At 46.3% G+C, this 24,679-nt stretch overlaps 1 protein-coding gene across 1 annotated transcript; it reads left to right on the top strand.

The window, feature by feature from the left end:
• Positions 1 to 958: 958 nt before the first annotated feature.
• On the top strand, positions 959 to 22,991 carry LOC144095351 (uncharacterized). Its single transcript, XM_077629115.1, has 9 exons — positions 959 to 1,041; positions 2,743 to 2,919; positions 5,442 to 5,712; positions 7,582 to 7,750; positions 11,912 to 12,039; positions 12,522 to 12,642; positions 16,226 to 16,390; positions 19,166 to 19,282; positions 22,851 to 22,991. Exons 1-9 carry the CDS (start codon positions 1,038 to 1,040, stop codon positions 22,989 to 22,991), a joined length of 1,293 nt encoding a protein of 430 aa, XP_077485241.1. The 5' UTR covers positions 959 to 1,037.
• The last annotated feature ends 1,688 nt before the right edge of the window (positions 22,992 to 24,679 follow it).

Genomic DNA, 24,679 nt, shown 5'->3' with positions numbered 1-24,679 from the left:
TGCGCCTAGATTTTATTCTAGGCAGTTTACTGTGCTCTAACGCGATTTATTGTGGTTTTGTGGTACATACCCAGGATAACATCGATAAAGTTTCTGTTTTATTTGCAGCCCGTGCTAAAGAGTAAGTCGTATTGACTGTGCACTAAGTATCGATTTTTCTTTAGTTACACACTGGGAAATTTAATGTCAAATTCACACACTTTATTTTTATGATCATATGGCGCTCGCTCCTACCTCCACCTCGTCGAGAGCCAACGCTTTGGGGAATGTGTAGGGCGCCCAACAAGACATTTGGTGCCGAAGAAATTTCTCTGAAATGCGCAAGACATAAAGATCGCATGAACCACAGCATCGCGACTTCCGGAATGAAATGGAAAGTAAAAGAATGAAGGAGATAGAGGTCCCTAAGCGGAGGACTCCGGAATATCTTCGTTGCTTTTCGCTCCGCTGTTACTGGGATCACTTTTGCATATATCACATTTTTTTAATTTCTATTTTCTCCCTACGTTGCTGTCTAGTTAATAGGTTGCTCACTGCCGTGTGGGCAGGTTTTTATGGCGTCACAAGGTCACATGTCTCCACGAATCATTGAATTAACTGCCACCTGCCACGGTGGCCGGGTTGCGTACAATAACGTGGCCAGGTTGTGATGAATAAACATGGTCACGTTGCCTCTCTAGACCAATAAGCGAATTCCGTCTCGGACGTTGACTGGCTTTCGATGTCGCGGCAATTCTAATACTATGGCATTAAAAATGATGTGCATTTTTCCGTAGCTCCTGCGCATTTCAAAGCCCCAAATTGAAGCAAAAGGACTAGCTCCGCTGTATTGAAAAGTACCACCTTGAAATTCGACAAGTACTCGCGATTAGTCTTCATTTTCTAGTCTCTGAAAAACAAGAAAAGAAATGAAACTAACAAAGTAACCTTAATCTCTTCTTTTCATTCGTAGGGACGACCAGGACAACAAAGTTTTTCTTGTCTTGCTCGTGTTGGCTCTCCTCCTGCTTCTTGCCATCATCGGCGTCAAGAGCACAATGGGTGAGGTTCTTAGTTGTTTTTTTTCACAATAACATTTTCGTTGCTTCACACCCCTGAAAATACTGCACACCGCGGGCACACGTGTTTGTAAGCAAGGCTACTTGTTAGAAAAAAAAAACTGCAACTCATTAGTAATTTGTTTCCTTTCCACAAATTGTACAGCCACCGCTGCAATCAACATTGCCCCGTAGAATTTGGATAACCCTTTCCTCAGCTCTGCGGTACGCACTAAATAGTCGCGGTCAAAAAACATTAGAGATAGCAGAAGGTAGAGAAAATTTCGTTTCCGAATCTCACTTCTCTCACGTCTTCACCATACTGGGCTTTAATCGTTACCATTGCGTGAAAATTTGCGAGGAAATATCATGTAGAACCGGCGAGCGCATCGATCTCTTCAGCCAGGCGTGTGCAGTGCTATGAATTCTTCATGATAATGGGTGCAGGGGAACGTGCTGGCAGTGTTCGTCGTATTTTGCCCGTATGCCGTCGTCTATCCCGTTTTGACAAGATGGAGGTAGTTTCGTATGGGCCGTTGCCGAGCCCATTCTTCGCAGTCTTTTCAACCTTCTCCAGAAAAAAAAAATGGTACGCTTATTAGGTCGCAAGTGAGCTGCATTTTCGCACCCTGGTTGGACGAAGGATGAACGTCTAGAATGCTAGTAGAATTTTGTTGCCCGCCCAGTAAAGGCGAAAAGAAGCACTGAAATCGGTAAAGTCAAAACCCACGACACTCGATGGCACCAACGTCACTAGCTTCAAGGCTTCAAGTGGAGTGGCGGAAAAGAATATTTTAACTTCTACCCTGAAGTTACCCCTGCAACGGAAGCACCGTTCCGTGACAAGGAAAAGTCGACCGTCCCGAAATGATTAGCTACAAATAACGCTACTATCTTTTAAGCACTAAAAGGCCTGGAAGATTACATGTCTCATTAATGGAGCGCAGCGGTTTGCAAGATTCTGCAATTTAAGATTTTGCAAGATCTGAAACTGCGACCACCTCTCGTCTTCTTTTGGAGGCATGCTTGCGATGAGGTTACTGCGTGAGAGTCACGTGGTCGATAGAGGGTGATCTTGGCGGCGTTCGGCTCCATTCGCGTTCATCACACGCCTTAAGCTCACGTCAGTGGTTCTGTCACGTGAAGCTCTCGCTTGAGTGACGCTGGCTTGAGAGAAGCTTCAACACTTGCGTTACGTGCGGCGCGAAATTGTACTAAAGGCAGCTGCTAATGGATAAACGACAGAACTTAAGCACGACGGCATCATCTTTGTAGTCACCCATTGCAGCTGAGAGATTTAACGTAGCAGAGCCGAACTAGCATGGACGTATACCAGGTTACTGGACTCATCCTGCGCATGAGTAGTGATATGGGCGCGGCCAGGCGGGGTCACTGCACGTAAGCAGGAGCCATCCGGTAAACTGGTATACGTCTGCGCGAATACGTCTCCGGTATGCGAAATCTATCTAATAGACGTTTTTGGCATACCGTAGACGTACTACCGGAGACGTATACCGGTTTACCGAACGCCTACTGCGCACGCGCAGTGGTTTCCCTTGGCCCAAACAATGTCAGTGCGCATGCGCAAGAGGGGTCCGGTAAACCAGTATCCGTCTACGCTAATACGAATCCAGTATGAAAAATCTATCTAATATTCCAATCAACCAGACGGATGGCTCTTCCGGCCACCGCTTTTTTCTCGTAGGAGCATCAAACGAGGAATTCGATGATGGCGATGATTCTGAAAAGAAGGGCTCGAATCCGCCCAGCGGTGGTCCGGACTACAAAGACCGTCCGACTGCACCTCCAACTACGAGCAAGCGCACGCGCAAGACCACCACGACTGTGCCGACACCGTCTCCGTCAGCGGACAAGTTTGTTGGTGAGCGCATGGTGCCCGCTATTGTTGGAAGCACTTGTTTCGAAAACCGCTCGGCCAAATACCTCATTAGAAACACATGAGCGTATCCGGCGGGACGCACTCTGCGGCTGGAAGAGCTCTGGATTTATTATTCACCATACACTGTGCCAGAAAAGAAGAAATGCGGAGGCCGCATCATCAAGCGATCAATTCAATTATTTATTCACATACTCTAAAGGCTCTTACGGACATTGCAAAAAAAAAGGGGGGGGGGGGGGGAATGTACAGTCACAAATAAATGATAATATTCGACACTCATTTTACAAACACAAAACTAATCCAAAAGCTCAGACAAAATGGATGGAGAAGAAAATTCAAAGTTGAGCGAACATAAGAATGGCGCCTTCATACTCAGAATTTATTTAAAAAAACTCCAGTTTCTGCACAAAGGCGTCATGGTCTAATGTGAACGCAATTTCACCTGGTAGCTTGTTTCAATAATGTATGGCGAGGAAAAATGGTGAATGACTAAGGAGGTGGGTATGTGCAAACATTGGTACCTTTTTTAGAGCATGACCTAAGCGCGGTAAAATACGGAGGGCGGGTCTGATACAGCATGAAGAGAATGAAAAGGAGCTGTGTTACAATCTTTGAAAATGGGATAATAATGCTAGTATTCTTCGCTTTTCAAGTGATGGTAGCTTTAGCGATGTTTTGATGGTCGTTATATTAGAATGGCGTGAATAGTCCCTAGTTATAAATCTCACTGCTTTATTAAATATTAAAGATGCGTACTCTATTTTTGAGCAGACAAGGGTAGTGTAAGCTAAAAGCTTCATGGCAGGGTTATCTTGTTGCAAGTGACGCTTGACGAAACCATGTGCTTTAGATGATTTACAGCTGCATCGATATGATTGTTTCATGTTAGATCAGACGAAAAATGAACACCTAGGTATTTAACTGTGGAGACATTCTAAATGGAAATACTAATCGTGGAATAAAAGTGACTTTGAGGCCTACTATTGTGGTGAATGTAATGGTTTTTGTTTTAGAGATGTTTATTTCCATTTTCCACTGTTCACATGAATTTTATTTGCATCCGGGATCATTTCGTGATGTTGTCATCCATGACGAAGTCGACTACAGGTGGGAAAGAGCCAATCATATGCACGACCCGCCTTGTCACGACACAGCCGCAAGCCACCGTCTGCCACCCAATCCAGCCCATCCGATTAATCTCCGCAATCGAATCGAAAAAGTAAATTTTGCGGAAGAAGGCAGACCTGTGCCTAATAATATTAGTCTGCCAAAAAAGTCACCTTATACCTCGGCCAACGCGGGAGGTCTGGGAGGTAGCATTGTCTAGTTCGAATGAAGGATGTCAACTTACGGTAATAGAACGAGCAAGGGCAGTAGCTCTCGCCAACGGAGTCCCTAACTGAGGACACTACCACCTCTTCCTCATTCTATACCGGCACTTCTAGAAATATTTTCATCATCACGTTGTGTCAACTAGCTGTAAACCGCCGCTCAGTTTTTTGGCGATACTAATCATAATTTGTATAAAAGTTCCAACTTTTTTTAGTTGCACTGCCACTGAGCCTCAAACTGACAAACAAAAACGAAGCTGGAAAGAATATCAAATGTAAGACATATCTGTACAGGTAAATGGCTACAGACACACGGAACCTGTTCTTGAAAAATCCAAATTCAACAGCTAAAAATGTGCGTTTCGAGCGTGGCACGCGGTAGAACTTTATTTAAATGCGGAGGAGTGCCTGCTGTATGTGCACTAAAATATTGACAAGTTCTGGCTAAAGCGCCGCAAAATTATGTGTAGAAGCACCTAGAAAGAGGCTTGAGAACGATTGGCTACAGAACATGAGTGGCATCATTAATACTGCCTTTCTTCTTAGCATGACAGCGCCAGTGCTGGGACCGGAAGCTCCTCTCATTGGCCGTTCATTTCTTTTCTCGGACCGAACCAAAGTCTGGTTCCAGATCGCTCTCCAGAATACACTTGCAGTACGCTTGCACACTTTCTCTCCTGTGATGTGTCAGCAGTACCTGTGTGGTGAGGAGCGGTGAACGCAGCGACTGCTGAATGGAGGATCTCAGCCGTCGTCGCTTCCTTGGTCACGACGCGCGTCTATTCTTTCCACAATGACGTTTTTCTCTGCCTACTCCCCGCTTGTATGTCCACGCGGCAGTATCCGCGTTTGCATGAATGCGCCAGAAAAGCGACTTGAGTCGATTTTTCGACAGAAATAGTGGCATTTGAGAAAGAAGGGCGCTACTCGTCCTCTACTTTCTTCCTTGACGTTTTTGCAGTTTCCCTCAAAACGTGCACCGCTGTCGACTTCTGTCGCGTTCATGTCAACGCTACTAGTGACAGCGGCCCAGTTGGTGCCGGGCGACATCCCACGCACTTTCCTCTTCATGCAACCACATTCGGCCGCTAATGAGATGTTCGCAGCTTCTCAGAGCGATTGAGATGCGTACAAAGCCAGCTGAACTACTACAGCTGATCTTGCTTTGCGCAGAGCCGCGAATGACGCCGCCGCTGCCCAAGCCACAGCCGGGGGACCAGAATGAGACTCTGCTCTGCGTGGTTGGAGAACGGTCGACCATGCTCGTTTTCCCGGAGGACGGTCTCTGTAGCCTGACCTTCTTCGCCGACCTGGTGTATGTCAACGGCACCTTCCGTGGCAAAGGGCATCCAGTGACCAAACGGCTTTCACAGAGCTGGACGGTCTTCCAGCAAGTGGCCGAGCAATCCAAGAAGACTGCTTACGGCATTTCTGCTGATTTCAGGCAAGAGAGGCCTCTTTCAAGGCCTCGAATAGGCGTCTAGCAACCTAGGAGGCAGGTGGGCCACCTAGGTCTAGTGACCTTGTGGCGTCATCACAACCTGCCCAACGGATAGTGAGCAAACTGCCCACCGCAGCAGGTGGCAGTTAAGTTAATGACTCGTCGCTCGGGAAGAGCAACCAGGGCCGCAGAAGGCCTACCACTCGGAGCACCTGCCTTCGCAGGGCAGTGGCGCTTCGCTTAACCGCTGCTTTACTGCGCCAGGGGAAGGGGGGGGGGATGTATGAGGACTCCGAGGGATCTACGAATATAACGGAGAGAGTGACCTTCTTCATACATGGGAATTAATTCATTACGTTATCGCGTTTTACTCCTAAAGCAGAGCTTAGATGTCCCCTACTTTTTTTTTTTTTTGCAGTGCTCCTCGCGTAGAATTATTTTGATCGCTGTATTCTTTTTTAGTATGTGTCGATTTGCGGAAGAAACCACTAAAAATGAATTCTGGCCATTGACTCTCCTTATCGGGCGGGTAAAAAATTAATATAGAATGTTAGATGCCTTCATTTGCGTGGACGTATGCAGGAACGTGCAGTGGAGGGGGAGGTTAACTATGTAGGCATCTGTTGATATCTTTAGAGCACGATATGTCCATTCCCAGTTGAAAACACGTTTCTAATGCTGCTACTGCTGCTGCTGTCTCTTGTGCTCTATTGTATCGTGCTGTTATCATGCAATGTTTTGCATTGCGGGATCCACTAACTACTTTCTCTGACCGCACATAGGTTGGGTAGTCACGGCGAGGTCCTTTGGCTGCTGCACGCTCTGCCGCTTTCGATCGCGTCTATTCTTTCACCTTATCAACAAACTTGATCTCCCTGGCTGCTTTCGTTGCTTTACGAGCCGCTTCTTCGAGATGGGTGACCATTACCACTTTTCATGCTTTACGCTATTACCTAGTTGACCCAGAATTCCTGCTCTGCAGCGCGCCCTCCTCTCCTCCCTGCTACTCATGCTTGACGCACCATAGCGTTCATTCAGCTTTCTTCTGCCTTTGCGATGTGCTGGGATGGATTGGCCGCCTTCTCACCTTTGTGTGCGACCTGAGCAGTTTAATCTTGGCGCGGCCACACCAGGCTCTCCATGCATTAGGGCACCGTCGAGTCCTCCTCTGGCGTTGCGCTCGCGTAGCGGTCGCCGTTTAGAAGACGCCTCCTGTCTCTTGTGCTCTATTATATCGCGTCAGCAGCATCCCGCCCAGCGTTTATAGGCTCTGGAAGAACGGATGGAAGAGGATGATGACTACGTTGTAGTTCCACTCTGCGTCCCTGTGGTGGGACACCACCTCTGGTTTCACGCAGCAACTTAGTCCGCTTCAACTGGAGCGGAGTTTGCGCGATTGCCTATTGAGTTGCCAGCAAGTGCGTCGGGGTGGTATACTAATTAAAATCTGCAATGCGTCTCCTTTGGCCCATGTTTGAATGGTGTGAGGTGTCAGGTAGCGAAGCTGCGCGACTTTCTCGGGCGTCGGTTCGAATGCGCACGTCTCAAAAGTTCATGACTGGATTTCGTTTGGACGGAAAATACGGCTTTGGTGGTGGCCAGTTTCGGCGTCAACGACGCTGCATTTTTGGGAAAATGTTAATTGAGTTTCCCGAAAATGGTACTAGAAATATTGCGCGCTTAGTACCCAGAGTGAACAAGTGACGCCTTGAGGCAAAGTTGCAGCTTGCTTCTAAACGCATATTAGTGGGACCTGCTTGATGTGAACCGCTGGGTCTCTTTTTGGAGATTCTGAGATAGTAGATAATGCCCATGTTTATTTTATACAAAGGTCAGTAAAAAGCGATTATCGTGCGCTTGTATTCATTGCAGTTCTATAACCAAGTTCTCGGAGGCCTTCATCGGTTTGGGGCCAGGCAAGTTGATGTTGAAGGAGTTCTTCGACAAGAAGATCGTCCACCATGGCATCCTCAACGCTGAGGGCAGCGAAAACAGCCTGGCACACGACGCGGGAGACTCCAAGAAGCTTGGACTGATTAAAGTAAGACTAATCCGCAGCTGACTATCTTGCAAATTCAATGGCACAGATCGTTTAGGATTAGGAGCAAATTGTGGAAATGCCGTTGCGGCATTGCATTCAGGGAGAGTATAGCCATTTTACTGGCTCTTAAATACTAGCGCAGTTTATTTTCTAGCAAAGACGATAAGAGAAATAAATGATACTGTCTCTAGTGGACGTACTACGAGTCATAATCTTACAGATAAGTCGCTGCGAATGCAGTAACAGTGCGTAAAAGACACTAATTTCAGAAGAAGTAAAAGAAAATCTGCATTAAGTTTCCGGCGTCTGTTTGCACGCGTAAATTCCGCTAAAGGTATCAGGCTTTAGGTTGAAAAGTATGCCACAGCCACAGCCTGGAACAGAGGTCGAAGCAATACCAAGTTTACGGACGCTTTTTTCGAGGTGCGCTACCACTCCTCCGAGCTTAATTTATCAGCTGGGAGGAGGAAGCGGAACAACGTTTACTTGCACGGATTTTTCTTTTCAAGGGTTCTGAACAAAACTTCATGGGTTTGCCGGCGGGTTACTGCAGACTATTACAGAAGCTTTCGGAGTTATGCACGAGTTCCTCGTTTTGTAGTTGTATCCGTATTACAGCAGGTATAGATAGTACAATAAAATATTAATTGTTAAAGAAGAAACGCAGAGAGTGAATAGAAAACATTAGTTCAATCACTACTGAGGCCGTAATGAAGAAGTGCAACTATTTGCAGTCTCTCGATTTGCCTCTCTGTTCATACTTATTTTGACAAATCAAACTCTCTTCTGTAAATGAGGTGTTCAATATGACTTTGAAATGTTTTCAAAGCAATGAGCGGTACACTAATGTTTCTGCGCATATTAAGTCCCTCAGCAGACCAAAACTGAGAGGTTAAGTGTAATAACTCTGTTACCTGATGAACTGAAAGCAATTATTAGTGTTTTTAGTAAATGCAGCTAGCCTGTGTTCTAAAGAGAGAGCTTTGGAGCAATTGTATTCCCTCTTGTCAGAATCCTCGTGCGACGCCCGTAGTTTGACGTGTTCACTGCCAGATTTCACACTCAACCCTTCGGATTAAGGACGCAAGACAGTGATGACGGAACCAAGACTGCTCCCAAGACTGATGCCACTTTTGTGCATGCTGCTTCTTATGTTCTTTATCCGGAGTCTAAAAGGAGAACAACGATCAGCTCCGTTGGTCACTCCTAGTTGTTGGCAGACGAAACGCCATAGCCACGGTAGCCCCCAAAATTTCAATAATGTTATGGAGTTGTTATACGTGTAGGTTACAGTAGCTTTATATGTGCATTGGAACGTTCTATCAAATTACTGTAACCAGGTTACATCCTATGTAAAATAGTTGTTTTAAGACTGAAAGTAAACATTAATCAAATGCCTGAAAGTTAAAACATTAGGAAATGCTGCTTGCAACAATAAAAAGGCTTTCACGTTCTATATAAACACGTCGTTAATGCAGTTCTCTAATATTTGTTAAGTGTAAATAATAACTATAAAATATTCGAATTAATTTTCAAGCACTGGGTTCCAGTATTTTTCTCACTGTTGTTACAGTAAATATGTCTTTCCAAACGTCAAGCATTACTGTGCAACTAATTGTCTTAGATTGTGCCTGCCATATATTGCATACAGGGCCCCGTTATATTGTTAGAACGCTCTCGTTACCACCTATTCTCCACTATCACTCACAGGAAACCCTTAAGTAATGTCTACATAAGTTACATGTGATCAACAACAGGCTGCTACACGTTATCCTTCCGAGGGTGATTGTATGAGAGGTATGTTGTGCTGTATTGTGGAGCTCTAGTTTCGCCCACGTTTTTGGCCCTTGCGAAGCCTTGATCAAGTGGTGTTCCATCTCACCTGGAGTGTTGCAGGCTTCTGCAGGGCTGTTTCAGCATTTGCGAGAAAGTTGCATTTATATCTACAAAATGTACCGAATGTTTGCGAGACGTTCTTCCAACGTTCACATTTGACATAGCAGGAACACTCGAAAAAAAAAAATTACGACCATTTAGTTTATGTTTCACGAAAACAAGTCTTCTCGTCTTAAAGTATTTGTGGTACGAACCTGGTACCACTAATACTACCACTAATTCTACCATTAATACTACCACTAATGCTAATACCGCTAATACTAATACTAATACTAGCTGGTACCACTAATACTTCTACCTGGTACGTTCGGAGCATGCTGCAAGAATTCTACCAGATGTCATAATCCACGGATATCACTGGCTATGCGAAGCGCTGAGTGTTTGCCACGTTTTGTATTTGCTCTGACGATGTCGATTTTTCTCGTCTATGCTTTTGTAGCGAAGCTACATTGGCCACGAACTCGCAGTTTCGCGGTTCTCGCATTCCCATCGTGGTCGCACCGCACCACGTGACCAGTCACGTGACTGGTCACGTGACCCACGTGACCACAAATAGCCAGGCAACGGACTAGCCTGGACTTGCAATCAAGATTAAGCAAGGCTAACCAAGCTATGCCTTAGCTTTGGCTACGTATATCCTTGCATAGCCGAGCTAAGCCACTGCCAATTTTTTTTTACTGTAGCGGGTAGGGATGAATAATAGCCGTTACTGCCGGCGCCAAGAGGTGAGCTGACGTGACGACGTCTGCGAACCCTAAGGAGCGAAGCAGTGTGCGAAACCAGGAAAATATTTTAAGGTGATCGCGTTAAGGGTTCCGTTTAGCGGTAACCCCGGCGTCGGCGTGTCGAGAAATGGCGAACCACCTGCCACTTAGGTCACGTGATCTTGTTACGTCATCACAACGTGCCTACTAAATTTGTGAGAAACGTGCACACCGTGGCACCTGCCATTTAAATTGATTGGTCGCTGGTGGTTGCTGGGGAAGAGAAACCAACCTGGGTCTCACAAGCCCCACCGGTGAAACTATGTTCGAAACTGCCTCCTGCCGGTGCAGTGGCGCATGGCTTAGCCGCTGCACCACTGCGCCAGATGTAGTATGTGGACTACCCGTAATATATGAATGCATAAGTGACCGATTCCGCGTTTATGCATTCATATATCGCGGGCAGTCCTCATGCCACTTCTGGCGCAGTGGCGCATCGTTTGGCCACTGCGCCAGAAATAGTATGAGGACTACCCACGATATAAGAATGATAGAGAACGACCAATTTGGCATTTATGTACGCAGGTACAAGACAGGCGAAAGAGTAGGAGTATTTGCGCGAGAGGAATTTTGAAAGCTATCGCATGTACTCTATTAAAAAAAATACTCCGTGTTTTCGTAATGCTACTAAAAGAAGACTCCACGTTGCTGATGTCACCCATTATTGCTATCGCACCAGATAGTTGGTTTTTGACTCTACCGAGGGCACAGACATAGTAATTAAGAAGGTGATTGGCATGACCAAAGGCTGATGCTATGCTTCTCTGAGAATCAGCCACATGAGAAAAGTTTTCTTCTCGCTACTTTGTTAATTATTTCTAAATAGATAAGCTTTCTCTATGTTTTTCTTTACCAAATTCGTGACCATTGAGTCCCCGAATCTGAATAACATGTACGTATCTTCCCATAAATCCATCTCTTTCAATTCCATCTCAAGGCAAACTCATCTGCCTCTGTTTTCGACATAAATATGCGCACTAGTTGCAATTGCAGAAAATTTTCTCAATTTATACATTCTTATAAGAAAACTGGCATCAAATATTACACTCTCAATGTGTGCTCGCTCGACAGGTTAACTACCTCTCAAAACCGTTTTTGTTTTGTACTCTTTGTTTGTTTTTGAAACATTGTCAAAGCAAAATGCTCAATAGCCTCCCTACATTCCATGTAATTTCGCAAACTTTATTGCGTCAAAATGGCGTTTTCTTTCTAAATCATTATACTGAAATCCGTTTGTTGAGGCGGGGGATCTAGATGTGAACGCGAAGCTTAAATGCGACCTTTTATTGGTCATTTTATGCTTTCGATCATTCTGACAGGCCAGTCAGGAACAATGCCCAAGTCACGACGCCTTTATTCCTCCGTACGCAGGTAGAACCGCATATGCGAAATCCTCGCTAGCTTGACCGCTTATTCCTCTCTAGCTATACTTTCATAAAGCTGTACGCGCCGCCGCCACCAGAAATTGCCTTTTGATTCTCTTAGTCTTGTGCGCGTACAGACTTTCCGCCAGCTACACAATGAGTGGGGTGCTACCAACAGCCACCTGATCATCGGCTTGCGATTCACCTCGTACAAAGACGCAAGCAGAAACACCGCCAAGGCCGCTGCCATAAAGACCATCATCAGGTTTGGGCATAAAAAAATTCGCCTCTTTAAGTGACGTTCTTATTCTTACTCTATAACAAGTCCCGCTTTCTGGGCCTTAAATTTTGAAAACTGAAAAATTGTATAGCATTGCTATAGAAATATTGCAGGTAATGGTCCATTCTTCTGATATGTACCAAAATCTTTCTTTTAAAGTGTTTCCATCGATCCCACCGAATAGTTGAGCGTCATAGAAAAGCAACGGGGAACGCTTTTGAAGATAGCAAAAACATGAATAGAAAAAAAAATACCGGACTGCCGGCGAGTAATCTGCAGATATATAGATTGGTACTGTGAAATCTTTCATTATATGAAAAAATTGCCTTCATAAACAGTTTTCCGCTCAAAAATGTTTTAGTCCAGAATTGCGGGGTATGAGAGTTAAAAGTTCTTAGCAACGTGTCGCACTTTGCAATCATTCCGGCAAGGAATTTATAAGACTTGCTTGGCGACGGCTTTTGCAGCAAGCTGTCGCCTACCATCGTGGTGGTGCACACTCACATCAACTCCTGGAAGCCCGGCGACAAGCCAATGTGTATGACGCCGTGGGACTACCCAATCAGCCGGGAGCACCAGCCGAGTATGGTGAGTTTGAGCGATTCGTTCGCGCCGAAACGGGGACACCGAACAGCATTCTGTGGTTCATGAGGAGTACGTTTCGCGGTGTTACTGCCAAAAAATGAGAAGGCTTAAAATGAAAGCAGTTTGAGAACAAGCACCGTTGTCATCTTTTAATAGCACGGCTTTATTCTTACGGCGGAGCAACGTGCATCATTAAGGTGCAACGGCCATTTGCTCTAAAAATTCTTTAACAACGAACCAGGAGAGATTAAGTAATTTGTTTTAGGTAGTAGTGAGGTACTCTCGGCTGCGACATGGTGGTGATGCGTATTGCACGTCGCAGAGCACCCAGACTATACCAATGTCCTTTACTTGCGGCCAATATCTGTTTAAGGCAGCTATATACACCTTCCCAATAGAGAAGACAGTCAGCAGGTTTACGAGAGCAGCATACATTCCAAGAAAGCACGTTATTGATTCGTGGATGTGGTTGCTGAGTGTCATTTTTAAGCTTAAAACAGCGTCGCTTTTACGTCATCGAGTCATCATCTTCGGGAGTTAGCCGGCAAGACGTGTTTCCGGGCACTAAAAGCTTGCACGATGATTGACGCCGTACTTTGATTACTCTAATGAAAGAAATGAAATTGAGCATTAATTTTTTCCACTGTTCGCTGTCTCCTCAATGTGCTGCTTTTAATACATGAGTGTTGGTCGCCTGTCCAGGTAGGCGCCGACTTAATTTGGGGAGGAGAGAGACAGAGAGACGTATTGCGGGACAGATGTGTCACAGGTCTGACCGCCGCCGTGGTCAGTTGCTCCGCAGCCGCTGGGGACTGAGGGCCAAGGGTTAATTGGTTTGTTCGTAGAAGGTTGAGGCCAAGGACTACACCAGGGTGGCCAACTCCTGTTCTGGTGAGGGAGTGCGTTGTCGGTTCTGGTCACAGCGATCAGGCCGCACCCCAGGCCTGGTTATGCAGTTCCATCGACACGCGGAGTTTATTCTTATTTTTTTCAAACCCGGTGGAGGATTGCGCGGCACCGGGATTTGAATTCTGGTCCCCTCGCACGCGAGGCAGAAGCTCTACCACTCCGCAATCGCTGCAGTCTCTGCTTTAATCTGCCCGTAAATTTAAAAAAATTTTAAGCTCATTAACCCTCGCTCCTTCGGCAAGTGCAAGTTTAAAGAGTACGGACTTAGGACAGATCTCCCGTTTTTTCTCGGCTCAAAAACTCCTTCGAAATGTCGCCCATCAGGTGTTCAATAAATTCCGTTCATACTTCTTTTTGGTAAGGTGAGGAGAATTTTTGTGCTTTTTGAAAAAATAAATTGGCGGTAGTTTAGCTCTGGTTAAACCTGGAGTGACGCTATACCTAGAGCTATAGTGCCTAGAATATCCTACTAGTGTGTCGAGCGGAGCGCTCTCCCAATGGGAGAGGGTGGCAGCGTGCGCGATGCCTTCCAACTTGGGCCGCTAGGGGCGCTGCTCGTCGTAAAGGTGCCATCGCTGCCGGACATGCCGCAGTCGCTGCAGTTGCATTGATCGTGCGCGGTGTGGATCATAGCATTTTGGTCGCATCTACGCTTTTTTTCTGTTGTTTTGTCCGTGTTGTTCCATGTGAGGGAAAACCACAGCGACTAATGATGGTAAAGTCGAAGAATCAAGGCCGGGAAAAAACGTTTCGCGCCGCTCTGTCGGAGTGGCTACCGATCGAATCCGGACAAGGCTTCCATGTTCCGTGTGTCCTCGGACCCAACACGGCTTGCGGAGTGGGAGCGGCTGATCAACAGACAGGACCGCAAGTTGACTCCAGCGTGTTTTCTCTGCGAGACACATTTTGAAGTCTGCCACATCTAGTGACGGTGAACGGTGTCGTCAACGAGCTCGCCAGAGATACACCACGTCTCATGCCCGATGTCATGCCAGCAGTATTCGACAACTATCCGAAATACCTTCTGCCTAAGAAGACATCGAAAAGAAAAGTGAGGAACCTGTGTGACCAACCTGGCGCTAAAGGGCAAACGCGTAGTGCCGGTGCAGGCGTCAGCCATGGACCGTCAAGCACGCTCGACGATGTTTCCGACGAGCCGACAGCAACAGAGCAGCCGAGTGAGAACTCATGCCCGCAGCAGCAGATGGGTTGTATTGCTATTGAAGATCAGCATCCGTTGGACACAATTTGTATCCCTGCAACCTGGACCAAAATATCTGAAGCGCCTGCTGGCTCTGTAGCCTACGCACGTTATGGAGCGGAGAAAAACAACTTTGCCACTTTGTATATAGAAGGAATGGTAACATTTGGAAGCTTGATGCCAGAACGCAGCCTTGTGGTGGCTACAGTGTATTTTCTCGGAAAAGAACAAAGCAAGCACGTTCTTACAACAAGCTCTGTTTTTTATCTGTTTTTACTGTATTCCGGATTTGTATATGAGAATGAATGGTACACCATTTTCTTTTGTTCCGTTACGAAGGGAAGCGCAAGCTGCTACACATCTGCATAAGTTGTATGAAGCAAGCTGTGATTTGCAAATAAAACACATCAATAGTGAGGCCTATTCCAACTGCTTGTGTTGATCGTCGCATGCGATATTTGAAGACGGAACCCGTGGTGGGAAAGAGCGAGAGTGCCCTGCTTTTCTTTTACCTATATGCGACGCCATTCCGGGTTAGATATTCTGCTCGCCATTGAGAATTGGGGCCACGACTCGGTCTTTCCACCTGGACAGAGCTAGCCGAGCGCTCACTCAGCATGAAGGTGTATACGATATCCTTCACTCGCGATCGCGATGCGTGGATCGCAATCGACTGGCCCCTAGTCGAATAAAATCTCGATAGGAAGTTTCCAAGTAGCAACAATGAGTGCGGACCATACTCGATCGTTCAATCACAACAACGTAATGCGGCCAACGCATCAACTTTCATTGCTTATTTCAAGTTGGGTATCTCGCTGAACATTAGGCAGTTAATATGACTTCTGCTTAAGTCCTTCCGCGGTTCACCACAAAGAATAAACAAATAAAAATTTAGCAAACTGGACCTGGTGGTACGTGTCAAACGCTTCGGCGAGCGCTGTTTCAGTCCATGATTTTCTCCTGGTAATGCCAGGCTGGTAAGACTGACTGCAGCCAGTAGTGTTTTTATGCAAAAAGTGCTCACAAGGCGTTCAGAGACAGGCTTCCGTAGTGGAAAGCGCAGCGCACCTACGCAGCCTCGGTAGAGAACGCGGCGTGGTGGCACCTTAGCGACTGGCAGCGCCACCACGCGGTGGCTGCAGGAAGGCATCACTGCAGCGGCCACGCGAGCGCGCGCCCTCGGCACACTAGCAAGTATATTCTAGGCACTACACTACAGCTGTCAGAGTGGAACTTGGTCACGTGACTAACCACGTGATCAGCCACGGTGCCGTGCCGCCCGCAGCTGCTCCTCATCACGTGACCAACCACGTGACAGCGTGGCGGCGCAGCCACAGGGTGGCAGCGCCGCCACAGGGTGACAGTGCCGCCACCGCCACGCCGAAGGCTCGGAATGCTACCGTAATGTAGCTATTGGCTACAAAACAACAAAGAAACTGCATTATCTTTTCGTCTTTATTTATGCTTTCCCTTTAGAAAGATGCAGTCACCCAAGTTATCCCGAACGCCACCGTACCCGACAACACCATCGTTTTGACATCGTTCACCATGGGCTCAATGATATTTAGGACCAGTAAACCTTATCATTCATCGCAAAAGAGCTTCAACGCAACGGCCTTTGGGTTCGTCAAGTATGCACAGGTAAGTGCCCTTATGACGTTCCACGTTTACCTCGGCGGATGTTAATTTTCACGCCGAGCTGCTCAATTCTTAAATTCATTAGGCCACGAAGCCTTGAGTTGTCTTTTAAACACACTTTAGATCAGCTCCTGTACGTTGAGCACTCGATCTATTGCTTAATATCCATCAGGGAACACGTATCTTCAAAAAAAGTTTTGGAGAAAAATTCTGCTATATGTGCATTTTAAGAAAGCATTCATCTCGAGACTGAGAGATAAGCGTTCATTTTCGCTCTCAGCGCAACACGAACGGGACACAAGACGAAGGACTAGCACAAACAGGCGCTGTTTGTGCTAGTCCTTCGTCTTGTGTCCCGTTCGTGTTGCGCTGAGAGCGAAAATGAACACTTACCAACTCGCCCAAATTTCCGCCTTGCTGACAGATAAGCACAAGTTCTGGATCAGTTATGAGTAGAATTTCAGACAGGATTCATTGTGTTACGTTGATACTAGTATTGATATCAAAGACAAGAGCGAGGCTTACTGCAGGACAATGCAAACCTTCACTTGTTTCCAATCATTAACCAAACGATTTTTACAATTGCCCATGAAATCCACTTTTACGGGGACAGTGAAGTGGTTGTCATTATTACGCTTCTCGGAAGAACCATTGCTGCCTTCAGATTTGCGGTTGCACATCACCACCTCAACTTCTTTTTTCTCCAGTTAATGCTTCTATCTTTCTGTGTGCAGCGTTACCCTGATGAATTACTTTGGCACATTTCGCTGAGCTGTTTTTTTCCATCTTCACGTTTCCTTGTTATTCACTCGCAGATTAGTATTGGAATGAAGCATGTATTATGTACTCAGCATTTGGGCACAATCGGCAGGCGGTTGTTGACAACACGAAAATGTCTGCCAATTGCACTCAAAATCAAATCTTATTCTCTTCTCAGCTGCCTTCTCAATGTCAAGATGTGCTGTCATTTCATTTCATTTATTTTCTCCTTAAGGGCCTTAGGGCATAACATAAAGGGAGGTGAATTAACATATATATTTCTTGGGCATGGAAAAAGGTGAAGAGAAAGATACAAATACGACAAAAGCAAGCAAGAACAAGAAAAAAATTGGCGGTGGTTTAGCTGTGGTTAAACCTGGAGTGAAGCGATAGCTACAGCTGGCCGAGAGGACCTTGTTCACGTGACCAACCACGTGACGAACCACGTGATCAGCCACGGCGCCGCGCCGCCGGCAGCTGGAATGCACCACGTGACCAACCACCTGACAGCGTGGTGGCGCAGCCACGCTGAATGAAGGCTCGAAATGCTACCATAATGTAGCTATCACTACAAAACAGATATACAGCAAAAAATGTAGAAATACATCTAAGTGAAATAACAGCAAACAAGCAAGATCAAGAGATACAAAAATTACACTGCAGCTACAATGCAACTAATCGAAGTAATAATAATAATAATAATTGGTTTTTTGGGGAAAGGAAATGGCGCAGTATCTGTCTCATATATCGTTGGACACCTGAACCGCGCCGTAAGGGAAGGGTAAAGGAGGGAGTGAAAGAAGAAAGGAAGAGAAAGGTGCCGTAGTGGAGGGCTCCGGATTAATTTCGACCACCTGGGGATCTTTAACGTGCACTGACATCACACAGCACACGGGCGCCTTAGCGTTTTTCCTTCATAAAAACGCAGCCGCCGCGGTCGGGTTCGAACCCGGGAACTCCGGATCAGTAGTCGAGCGCCCTAACCACTGACCCACCGCGGCGGGGCCTAATCGAAGTAACAAAGGAATACTAAGGGTGCAGTCTATTCAGGATGGCTGAAGTTTAGCTTACTAACAAATGGAGTTCTATCCGTGCATTCGGCCATGTTTTCGGGTAAGGAATTTTATAATTTCATGAGGGAAAAAGGAGCTATTCATTGCAAGTGTGCGGGTAGAAATTCGTGCTAGAGACTGGCTGTGGCTTAAACGGGAAGATCTTATTAGTGGCGTTGTTAGTTGCTCATGTCTGGACCGTGAGTGATAATAAAATGTGTTAAGAAGGCACAAACGAGATATGATGCGGCGTGATGCGAGGGACAAGTCGAGGTCTCTCTTCATTGAGGTGACGCTGAAATGGAACAGTTGGAGATGATGAATTGTGCTGTGCGGTTGTGAATGGCTTCAAGGTTTGCGACGCTTGCCCCTGACAAACTCGCCCATTACTAACTTCCGGCACCTAACTACATGCTACAAAAGTTCGGCTGATTTCTCTCATCACTAAAAATTACCTCTATTTTATTGATCATGATTCTCAAACCCATTGGTGTGTTTTTCAGTGACTAGGCGCACAATCTAAAGCACCTTAGCAGCCAGTCGCGTCGCAGTCAGTCGCGTCGCGTCGCGATTTTATTTAATACGATCCATGTGACAGTACTATACATAAAGTCGGTCGTTTGAACTCGGGACAAGTGACAGAACTGATTTCTTGGATTTTTAGCCTACTTGGAAATTGAAGTCTCGGAGGGGTGATGCTTGCCTCTTGGCAAAGCTGCAACTGACTGTCAAAGCTGCCTGTTAATTGCAGCAGCGCGTATAAAAGTATGGAAGTTATTGTTTAGAATAGTGGATCACACGATGTGAGACACTATAAATTTTCGGATACCTGATGATTGCATGGAATCTACCAAACCACGCAGGATTAGAATATTACACTAAATCTGCCCTATCATTGCAACTGCACACGGGTTTGTTTAAGATAAGCATCGCGATTGAAGTGGCTCATAATATTATACACTTGCAGGCTTGCAAGGGCGTCCTGAAATACAAAGACTTCGATGCCAAAGCGGAAGTTTTTATCTGGTCGCATGACACCGCATTCAGTGTATGCGCTGAGACATCCGAAACGATGATATCCAAGGTGGGTCTCCAGTTGTTCTAATTTGATTAAACAAAACAGATCGCAGGCGACATGGATAACCACGTCTTCATCTACGTCGTGCATGTTTTCTATTCAATTTTATTTTCTGCATATCCTCCAGCAGGAGAGTTGGGTGATGAAGGATATGAACTGACACACATAGTTGAATTATTGGCGTTTTTATGAAATTGTGATATGTGCCGTTTAGGACGCGTGTCTGGGCTTGCACAACTCGCGTGACGTGCATTACTTGGCTTGAAGCCTTAGAGTTAAGGGTCCCGTTACGCGGAGAAACAGCCCTAGATGGCGTCGGCGTCCACAGGGTCGTGGGTAATTCAAAAACTCCAAAAGGATTAGCACAGCGCAAAGATAATCACGTCAATACGCAATTCCGCATTGATCTTCATAGTCGTGACGTCATTCCACCACCATTACGTAGTACCTCTTAAGAAAGGAAATCAATTACGCTGAAAAGAAAAATGGTCAAGTCGGAGCTCTAACCGGTGCCCTTTGAATCGTGAGCCTGGCGCGCTACTATTACTCGACCACTGAAGAAGGGCCATGCGACTTGATTAAGGGAAGGTTTTGGGTTGTGGTAAATAAAAAAATATAAGGGATAAAGTACAATAAAAATACAATGCAATAAAAATACAAGTCCACGCATGCGACGTGAAATGCAAAAAGGACCTCAGGACCATGAAGGGACCCATTAACGCTATCGCGTTGTGCCCTTAAGGGCCCATTCACAATTGCGAGTCGCAGAGGTTGTGCGACTGTTTTTGTCGTAATGCGACCATCGCAAACGGTCGCATAGGTCGTAAAGCGACAGTCGCAGGCCAGTCGCTCGGTGCTCGATTTTCCAGCCTTTCGACTGCGAGTCGCAAACCGCTGAGCCAATCAGCGAGCGAACCGAGTTTTCGGCATCGACGCCGACCGCGGGCGCTCTGGGCAACCAACGGCGCTGGTCCCTGGCTGCCGCAGTCGTCGCTAAGCCTAACCGTTTCACACCGATGCCGCACCATAGAGCGCTTCGCAACTTACCAGCGCTGCAATAATGATGCAAATCTCGTTACCGTTTTACTGTGCACTTCGTCTCACAACAAAAAAAAGATATGCTCGATTTCTGCGACGCCTTCAGCAGCAGATCTAGCAAACGTCAGGCGAGCCGATCTGGGCAGCAGCAGCAAAGCGTCTATGGGATGAAATTTGCTTGTATCACAGTTATCACTTCTGCCAGCAATTCGGTACAGGACAACGATCCTAAAAAAATATTCATTTTTGGCATCCCTCTACTGCAGGGCTTGGTATGAAAACGAACAAACAATATTAGAGCATTTTTCTGACGACGGCGGCCAGCACACAGGCTGGCAGGCCCGCCCTGAAAAGCGCGCCCTTGTCGCCATGACGCTTGTGCGGCCGCGATGCGCATCAAAACCACGACGACATTCTCTTCTTCGCTCATGTGGTCGCAGTACACTGTGACTATTAGCATGTTAGAGGACCGAGCGCGGGTGCAGGAGACGCGGCCAATGCAGACGAAACTCTCGAAAGCGCGCGAACGTCATCCCGAAAGTATTCGCTTCAAACGAGAATTTAACGAGAAGGCGACCCGCAGGTTCTACGTGCAAGTGTGAACACCGATGTTGCCGAGCTGTTGCCTGGTGGCAAGCGACTGCTGGTCTCATGCTCTTTGCGACTCGCAAGTGTGAATGGTCTTAAGCGGAGGTTAAGTGTGTTACGAATTTTGTAGTGAATTTTCACTTACTCGCATCGATTTATTAGGAGGACCGGATAAACTGGCAGCAAAGAGCTGTGGATTTAATACCACCGACCTGACCTTGAGTTGAACCAAGAAGCTAGTAAAATATTGACGACAAGTGGTGAATCTTGTCTATTTAAAGTATTTTTTCTCGGTCTACCGCGTCTCCGTACTGAATTACCGGCTGCGAGATGCAGTGGGCTTAAATGTTTTTCTTTCTATTCGTTTTCTTAATGACTCTAGGTATGGGACATAACATCAGGTGTGAGCATAACAGTCACTTGAAATGGCTGCAACTGATACGTTGTACGGCGTCTAACGTTCGATTATTCCATTTCTGGGTTGCTTGACGAGAAATGACCAGAGATAAGCGGTAGTTTTAGTGAAGGGGGCGTAGGCTGCCATGTGATGGCTGTTCCGCTGGAAAAAGAAGGACCTTGGTGGATTTGATGCTCCTGAAGATGAATGATGAAGTTTCTGAAACGGCCATAATTGGGATTTGTTCCGCTCTCTGTTTGAGGGAAAGAATGTTTATTGCCCGACCCAGATACCAGCCGCCGTCTCAAGTCTTCGTGTTGAGGTGCGGTGGTTTGGCTCTCGGTCTTAAACCTGAAACAATAGAACAATTTGAGTAAACAGGATAAATGAAACAGTTAACTCGATTTTGTATTTTTGCAGAGGTTGCAGACAGGCTGGACTAATGACTGCCCCATACTTTTGACGCGTATTTCAAAATAGAACGGAAGAGAGAAAAAAAACGAAGTCGTCGTATCGTAGGCTCGCACTTTCACACCAGGAAATTCCTTCCTTTGTCATCGAGAAATCCTCAGTTCTACTCAGGAGAGATTTCTTGTGGAGGGACGCCGCCCAGTAAATCTCATTTTCGTTTTCGTGTACAGCTCCCTCTGGTGTAACGCAAGAAGTACATTGCTAGAGGCACTTTTAACTCGGCTTGGAGGGCTCCACTATCCAAGGCCCAGGCAGCTTGAATCATTCTAGGGTTGAAAATTCCAGGCGACTATGATTGTATCTACTGTGCTTTGCCTCGCGTCCGCTCTTGTGTAGTTCCCGAGTATAGCTGGTCACGTAACGGAGCCTTCTGCTCAAGAGCCGCCATTTGGAGGTACCGGTTTCTGCTAACGCTGCCTGGGCCATGATAGCATAATGAACATTTCAATTCGAATTCATCCTCATACTTTTCGTCATTGGCTGAGGTTACGCCGCCATTCTTTCTTACGACTGGACCCTTATACTCTGCGCAAGCGGACAATGAGAGCGCAAGAAAATGGAAAATAGAATAAGCGATATTGAGCGCTAGTCGTCAATCTTTACGTCATACGCTGCACCTATCAATCCTAAAGGGACGAGAGAATTAATCACAAAAAACAACCATTACTAAATTCAGCTTTTTAGGGCTCTATATTGAATTCACATTGATGGCTCTTAAGAAGCACAACTGGCTGCAGAAGACTAGGTGCCGGTATTTTCGTGTGCCTGGTATAAAAAATGTTGATGGTGTGAATTCGACAGCCTAGACAGCCTAACTGGCGTACGATAAACAAAGCAGCGGCCAATCACGGGCCTCTGTAATGTGTGAACAGCTCATATTATTGCTTTTCTAATTCGCTGGCGTCACCTGTAGCTTCGAATTAAGGGCACAAATTCGTGGGAGGCTTCCTTGAAGCAGCGAGTTTTTGGCGAAAGCTATACAGATTCTATTGCTGCTTCATAGAAGGAACAAATATACTGTTCAGCTGACTTCCAGCCGTGCTTCTGCTGAGTGTATACACTTCCCTCTTTCCGCGGCAGGTGAAGAAGTGGTTCAAGATGCAACTGCCCAAGTATCACGGTGTCGCGTTGTTCGACGTCGAATTGGACGACTTCGACAACGCCTGCAAGAATGGCTCCTTCTCGCGGATTAAGGTGCTGAAGGACTACCTGTGGGCATAGGACATCTTGCGCCCCTTATGTGGCCAGAAAAGGGCTTTGTCAAACTTTACGGCCTCCGTGTTCTATTCCTGCGTTCTTATTTATTTGTGTGAATGTTTAGTTGTAAAAGCAGTCATGCGTGACGCATTATGCGTCACACTCTCTTGACGCACGATAATAACAACAAGACTCTTCTATGCACAGTCTGTGACCAAGTCGGATGTCCGCGCATGAGGACGTCTCTGCAGCGGTAAAGAAGCTTAGCGAATTGTCGGTCGGCAACATGAGCTGCTTGGAAGTGCTCCCGCAGTTATCAAGAACACCAAGCTTCAGAATGATTAACTGTGTTTGGTGAGTGCAGACATATAAGGATTCCATATACGTAAAGATTCCGTAAATGTAAGGATTCCATATATGTTTTTCTTCACTACAGAAGCTAAGTGAACGAGAGCTTGTCAACGTTTCTTCAAGAGGACGAAGGCTGCTTCTTGTCGAAGCGTTGGCTGTGCACCCTGGCGTTTCTGCCGCCCTTGTACACTTTGCGTAGGCTAAATCAGGGGTTCGTTATGACTTGGTGAGCCCTAGCGGGTGTATTTATGTATGAGAATAGGTAACCTTTTATTGATAGCGTCCACCAGTGTGTTTCCTTACAGTGGCACTGGGTAATGAGCAATTAATTTTACTTGCTTTTTCCCTGTTCTGCCGCCATACGCACTCTGTGGGAATATGTGCAACGTCATGGCAGACCGCTTGATTTCCGGATGATTATGCCTTGTGGTAAGGTTTTTTATTCCAATACCACAAATACGGAGCAGTGCATTACTAAACGCGAATAATTATTTTCATCTATTCAAAAAATTTTAAACAATTTCAATATCCAAGGGAAAATGAAAAAGTTTCTCTTGAGAATTCAAGGTTAAAAGTTTATATACATGAAGCTTGTCAACAAGCATGCCAAGTACTTTTGCGCTACCATTTAAAGTTTTGGCGTGATAGTCTATTGAAACCACGATGATATTCGGGCTTCTCTTCACTGCTTTGTAGAAGGGCGGGGAGTCTCGCGATTTCGTTGCCACCAAAATTTCAGATGTCTCCGGCCTTCAACCTAATATTTCCGAGCGTCGTACGATGCCGCCAAATAATGCTTCGTTTGTGTTCATTTTCTTTCTTGAAGCAACCGCTTCTTTGCTGGATGCGTAATGCCGCTGAACGTGACGTCACCATTCCGGTCTCTTTCCGTCACTGTGCACTGCAGAGAAGTACGAACGTTGGCGCGGCTTTATTCAGCGTTTACGTCACCATTCAAAATGCTGGCTTCAACTTTCACTTAATGGCTGGCGGTTTAGCATTGCTGTGTACAAAATATTGTGCGAAAGCATAGTTTTTTTACAGGTGGACACCACCGCCACGTGCCTGAAAACGTAACTGAGGAGTCAACTTTTGTAGCTACATTACGGTAGCATTTCAAGCCTTAAGCGTGGTGGCACCGCCACCCTGTGGCTGCACCGCCACCCCGTGGCTGCTCCGCCACGCTATCACGTGTTTGGTCAAGTGGTGGGGAGCAGTTGCCAGCGGCGCGACGCCGTGGCTGCCACAACGTTGTCCAAGCCAACGCATACAGCGCACACCTGTCTGTCGCTACTGCCACATAGCTCAAAACGCAATATTAGTTTGATAGACACAAACACCACAAGCACATACACATCGCA

Source organism: Amblyomma americanum, chromosome 6 (assembly GCF_052857255.1).
Source record: "Amblyomma americanum isolate KBUSLIRL-KWMA chromosome 6, ASM5285725v1, whole genome shotgun sequence".
NCBI lineage: Eukaryota > Metazoa > Arthropoda > Arachnida > Ixodida > Ixodidae > Amblyomma > Amblyomma americanum.
This window is presented reverse-complemented; position numbering and strand designations above follow the sequence as displayed.